General features: G+C 55.7%; 1 protein-coding gene across 3 annotated transcripts; it reads left to right on the top strand.

Annotated features, from left to right (window-relative positions):
• Nucleotides 1-714: 714 nt before the first annotated feature.
• On the top strand, nt 715-3802 carry LSM10 (LSM10, U7 small nuclear RNA associated). Of its 3 annotated transcripts, none has more exons than XM_062193259.1 (2): nt 715-823; nt 2999-3802. In XM_062193259.1, the coding sequence occupies exon 2, from the start codon at nt 3026-3028 to the stop codon at nt 3395-3397; it is 372 nt and encodes a 123-aa protein (XP_062049243.1). In that variant the 5' UTR covers nt 715-823; nt 2999-3025; the 3' UTR covers nt 3398-3802. The 3 variants fall into 3 exon arrangements, with proteins under 3 accessions (XP_062049243.1, XP_062049244.1, XP_062049245.1); XM_062193260.1 differs by having other exon boundaries at nt 723-823; nt 3002-3802; XM_062193261.1 differs by lacking the exon at nt 715-823 and adding an exon at nt 901-921.
• The last annotated feature ends 2198 nt before the right edge of the window (nt 3803-6000 follow it).

The following is a 6000-nucleotide window of genomic DNA, read 5'->3' as shown; positions in this document are numbered from 1 at the left end:
AGGCACTCCGAAAAGGATGCGGGCCATGTCACCTGCTGCCTACATGTCACCTACTGCACCAAATGCCTGTCCCAGGAAGCAGATCTGAACCGACAGCAATGGTCTCTCGACCCTGCATGCCTAGCCCAGACATCCAGTCTCCTTACCTCGGCTAACAAAACCCTCATGCTCTGGGGCCGCCTGCCTCTCCGACCTCTGCTCACCACTCTCCCCAGCCAATGGCCTTTCCACTTTCCCCAAGTCTTGAGTCTCGTTTCCCCCAGGTCATTTGCACACCGACTCCCTCTCATTGCAATGCTCCTCTCCTAGTTTTCACAAGATTGGCTTCCTGTCACTCAGCCCAGATGTCACCCGCTCAGGGTATCCCCGATCCTCCTACACAAGTCACCTCACCTCAATTTTAACCCTCTCAAGAGTGCTTATTCCACATGTGTTTGTGTTTTCTCGTAGATTCTCTCCTGCAGAGCCGTCGGTTCAAGGAAGCATCTTCAGATCTTGGCCGCCCCCTATGCCCAGAGCCCGGGAAGGTGCGGGACTCAGGGTGACCGCTTGCATGAATGACCGCCTGGATGGACGGATCGAGAATCAATGACCGAGTTCGAGGCGGGGAATCCCGCGGCGTGGGCGGGGACGTGCGCCCGCGCTGCATGCTGGGGGCTGTAGTCCCCGCCCTCCCCGCGGCGACGGCCTCGCGCACGGACGCACGCGCTCTGCTCCCAGGACGCGGCGCGGCGCCGTGGTTGCCATGGCTGCTCAAGGCCCGCGGGGCGCACGCTAGCCCAGGCGGCGACCGAGACCGGGAAGGCGGAAGGAACCCGGCGCGGTGGGTTCGGGTCGGGTTTGCTCTGGGAGCATCGGGGGGCGGAGCGTGGAGGACCCGGGGGGCCGGCGGGGGAGCCCGGCGCAAGTCGATGTGCGCAGGTACTGAGCATGGCGTCGCTGTGCCCACTGCTCCGGGAGTCAGGGGTCCGCGCCACCCCAGCTCTGCCGACGGGCTGACCAGCTTGACGAGGCCCAGCGGCTGGCTCAGGGCCTCCCACGCGGGACGTGGCGGAGCCTGTCCCAGAACCCGGGGCTGACAGTAGCGCCAAGGGCTGCACTGTGACAACCCCAGACCCCTTGGGTGCAGGATCGCAGATCCTCAGGCCGCAGGCCGAATCCTGGGACCCAGCGGCTCCCAACCCCTTCCTCAGTGCCGTGGCCTTGCCCCCTGGGCCTCCTGCCGCCGCGCACAACCCTGGCGGGAATTCTGAGTGGGGTCCTAAAGAGATGGAGTTCCACCACCTTCCATCCAGGGTCTGGAAGTAAGGCTCAGATGAAACATAGCTATATCAGTACGAGATCGAGGGCCTGCTGGGAGCAGCGTACCGTCAGCTGGCACTCGCCCAGCCTCTGTAGTTGAATAAATGTGAAAGCAGGCTTTAAAAAAAAACTGTCCTAGACTTGGAGTGACAGGTGGAGTGAGGCCTCCGAGCTAGGTTCCCCACCTTCAAAATCCCCGCGCTTTGTCCAACACCTTTCTTTGCCCAGTTACTCAAATGTCTGCTTAATGGCAACTGCATAGTACACTTCTCAGAGTGGGCCACAGCCGGCATCTCCTGGGCACAGGTTGGAAATGCTGGCTCGGGGACTTGGGAGTGGATCTCCACGATCTGTTGTAACAAGCCCTCGAGCTGCTGGTGACCCTCGCTAACATTTGAGAAGTGCTAAAGCCAACCAGTGTTTCTCAAGCTTTAATCTGGGTCTCATTCGGGGTCGGGGTGAGGGAGGGGTCTTGTTAAAATGCAGGATCTGTTTCTCTAAGTCTGGGAGAGACCTGAGATGGATGCATTTCTTTTCTTTTCTTTCTTCTTCTTCTTCTTTTTTTTTTTTTTTTTTTTTAGATTTATTTATTTATTAGAGGGAGGGAGAGAGAGAGAGAGAGAGAGAGAGAGGTCTTTCATCCGCTGGTTCACTCCCCAAATGGCAGCAATGACTGGAGCTGGGCCCATTCAAAGCCAGGAGCCAGGAGCTTCTTCCAAGTCTCCCCCGTGGGTGCAGGGACCCAAGCACTTGGGCCAACTTCCAGTGCTTTCCCAGGCCATAAGCAGGGAGCTGGATCAGAAATGGAGCAGCTGGGACTCGAACCAGTGCCCATGTGGGATGCCAGCACTGCAGGCAGAGGCTTAGTCCACTAAGCCACGATGAGGGCCCCATAGATGCATTTCTAATTAGCTTCCCTCATGGTTTGAGTAGTGAGAGTGTAAACTATACTTGAGGGTGGTGGTTCTCAAACATGTCAGTACATTAGAATTACCTGGGGAAAATAGGAGACACGGGCCCCATCCCCCTGACTAAATGAATCAGTCTGGGATGCAGAAGCCAGATCAAAACACCCTGTGGGGCCAGCGCTGTGGCTTAAGAGGTTAAGCTGCTGGAAGGGCTGCTCCGCTTCCAATCCAGCTTCCTGCTAATGCTCCTGGGAAAGCAGTGGAGGATGGTCCAAGTCCTTGGGCCCCTGCACCCAGGTGGGAGATCTGGAAGAAACTCTTGGCTCCTGGCTTCTGCCTGGCCCGGTCCTGGCAATTTGGGGAGTGAACCAGCAGATGGAAGATCTCTCTATCTCTCCCTCTCATGGTCTCTAACTTGGCCTTTCAAATAAATAAAATAAATCTTTAAAAAAAAAAAAAAAAAGCCAACTCTCCCTATGATTGCGTAGTGCAGGTTAGGAACCTCTGGTGTGGGATTTGGGGTCAGGCAGCTATGGTTGGAATCCCAGTACCTCTGCTTCTCAGTGCTGTGACCTTGGCGAGTTACTTAGCTCATATTTTCCTCGTTTATAAAGTGGGTAAAAGTAAACTGACTTACAAGGGGGTGTGAGGAGGCTGTGAGATGATGCACAAATCACTTGTGTCTTCGGACGTGAAAATCGGGGAGGTCAGTGCTGAGAATTCGGGTTGAGGACCTGGTGGAGGTGAACTGGCCTGCTTCAGCAACCACCTGTGTGTTCTGCCCACAGCAGGCCGTCAGCCGCTGGTGTGGAGAGATGGCAGTGAGCCACTCCGTGAAGGAGCGGACCATCTCCGAGAACAGCCTCATCATCCTCTTGCAAGGCCTCCAGGGCCGGGAGACCACGGTGGACCTGCGGGACGAGAGTGTGGCCCACGGACGCATAGACAACGTCGATGCCTTCATGAACATCCGCCTGGCCAAGGTCACCTACACGGACCGCTGGGGTCACCAGGTCCAGCTGGATGACCTGTTTGTGACAGGCCGTAACGTCCGCTATGTGCATATCCCCGATGACGTGAACATCACCGCGACCATCGAGCAGCAGCTGCAGCTCATCCATCGGGTGCGCAACTTCGGCAGCACAGGCAAAGGCCGCCGGGAGTTCCCCTCCAAACGCCATAAGTGAGGCTGTGCCCTCGGCCAGCTCCAGCCCCAACTCAGGCTCCTCCGCATTCTGAGCCGGCTTCCCGCCATCCCTCCCTGCCCAGAGCCAGGGAAGGGGGCAGAACCAACCCAGAAACTGGCATCCAGCAGACACCCCTGACACACAGCTGCCTTTTGCAGGGTTCCGCCTCCCAGACTCACCCTGGAACCCAGAATCCCGTCTCTCTGTGGCCTTGGGGCAGGTGACAGTCCCCCTTTTTGCTCCTTTGCACCTGAACCTCTCTGGGTTGCTGGGTTATGGAATCTGTGCAGTAGTTTTTAACCCTCTCCCAGTGAGGATTATGAAATGGGCTCATTCTGAGCCCCATCTCGGTGTCCCCTTTTCTCTTGCAGTTATGGTCACTTTCTCATAAAATCAAACTTGGATACCCACAAGTCCATGCCTCATGCTTTCCCGGCCGCGTGCTGTAGTCGGGTGCCAGGTCTCTAACTTGGCTGCTCTTTGGAATCACCTGTCCCACCTTCGGATTCAGATTTAATTGGTGAATCAAGGACTAGGGTTTTTAAATTTTCCCAGGTAATTCTGATATGTAGCAAAGTTTGAGAATTGAAGGAGGCGGGTCCTTGCATCTGTCTGGTGGGAACAGCTGTTAATCTCATTGCTATTCCTGGGAGCAGAGCCGTGGGAGGAGCCCGGGCCCTCCTCTCAAGGGTGGGAGGTCAGCCCACGGCAAGAAGTCAGTCTCTGATTGTGAGAGTCGTTGAGTCCCAGGGTAAGAGCCCACATGTCTGTGGCACTGGCCTTGGGGCTATCGCAAACCTGCGGCAGGCAAACAGCTTTGCCAGCGCAGGCAGCTCAGTGCTGGGGGACTGGAGAGAGTGATGGTCAGACAGTCACGGGGAAGCTGCCGTGTGCAAGGCTTCTGCTGAGCACGTGGCGTCGAGTGAGACTCGGACCTTCCTGGAGAGGAGGTGGTCAGGGGAAACCAAGATGACGACCAACCTGAGAACCGCTGTGCCAGAGCTCGGGGCCCCTGAGCTTCAGACACTGGTTTCAGAAGGGAGATTGGAGAGAGGAGTGGCACTGGCAGCCAAAGGTCGCTGCACTCACGTTCGGGGACCTGGTGTCATCAGAACCACTGGGATGTGTGTAGACCGCTACTTCCTGGCTCCCTGTGGCCACAGACTTGAACCACAAGCGGGGACCCATCTGTCCGCCAAGATCCCGCTGCATAATGTATTTATTTATATGTCTTTCTTCTGTTGCCTAGAACTAGAAGCCCCTTAGACTCTGCCTTTTGTCCTTAAGAGGAAATAGAGGGTTTCAGAGGGAAAGCCACCTCGCTCCCTTCCCTGACAGCTGGAGCAAAGGGTACGGACAGCACATGGCGAGTGCTGGGAGCCGTCCTCACTGCCAGCAAGTGATGGGGATGGCTGCCACAGCCTCCCTGGCACAGCTTCCCCGCCTGCCTGTGCTGCCAGACTTGAACAGGGCTCCTGCTAGGGGTTTGGCTTAGGGATGGAGGAAAAGTGGAGCTCTGAGGCTCTGATGGATGCTGGGGCCTTGTACAGGCTCAGGAGGGGAGCCGGGGGCTGATGGGGTAGGGGCACAGCAGAGAGGCCCTGAGTGCCCGGGGTTGTTCCTAGGCAAGGTGCTGGAGAGACCGATGGAGATGAGGGAAAGCAGGCCTGGCTTAGAAGCCCCAAGGGGATGCATGGGTCTTTTGTTATTTGGTCCTGAACCCAGTGGGGGCTGAGGGAGCTCAGTGCCCCCCAGCCCATGGGAAGCCAGGAACTGTGCCTGCCATTGATAAGCCATTCCAAAGGTAATTATTTCAAAAAAAGAAAATAATTTATTTATTTGAAAGAGTGACAGAGAAAGAGAGATCTGTTCATTTTGGTTCACTCCCCAAGTAGCCACAAGAGTCAGGGCTGGTCCAAGCCAAACCAGGAACTCACCTGGGTCTGCCACATGGTTGCAGGGGTCCAGGTACTTGGGCCCCTCTTCCTCTGCCTTCCCAGGTGCATTAGCAGGGAGCTGGGTCGGAAGCAGAGCAGCTGGGACTCAAACTGGTGTTATAGAGGGTCCAGCGTTGCAGGTGGCAGCTTAACCGGCCAAGCCACAAGACAGCTCACTGCACGGGTATTTGTTGAGCACCAGGTGCGTAGCAGGCACCTCCGGATGGACAAAGGTCTCACCATCAGGGAGCTGACATTCTAGCAGGGAGACATTATAAATCAAAAAATGTAAAAATGCCTACAGATGTAAAGGAAATAAACGGCATTTTGAGAGAGAAAACAGAGGCGGTCTTGTTTTGGCAAGTGTGCAGGAGTGACATTTAAACAGAGAAGGGATCTGCCATTTGAAGAACCAAGGGAAAGTGGGGGAAACTGCCAGTGCAAAGGTCCTGAGGTGGGAAAGCTCAGGGGCTTGGGCAGTAAGAGTACCATGGAGCCTACTGATGGGGCAAGGGAGGCAGGTGGATGTGCAGAAAGGAGAGGAGCTGGTGCCACTTACACAAGGCTGGGGGCAGGCAGTGTAGCTGACTTGTGGTGTGTAGGAACTACAACTTGAATGTGTGGTGGTTGTTTTTTTTTTTTTTTTTTTTTTACATTTTTAATATT

Source organism: Lepus europaeus, chromosome 5, assembly GCF_033115175.1.
Source record: "Lepus europaeus isolate LE1 chromosome 5, mLepTim1.pri, whole genome shotgun sequence".
NCBI classification, from domain to species: domain Eukaryota; kingdom Metazoa; phylum Chordata; class Mammalia; order Lagomorpha; family Leporidae; genus Lepus; species Lepus europaeus.
Note: the sequence above shows the minus strand (reverse complement) of the source record. Positions and strands in the feature narration are given on the sequence as shown.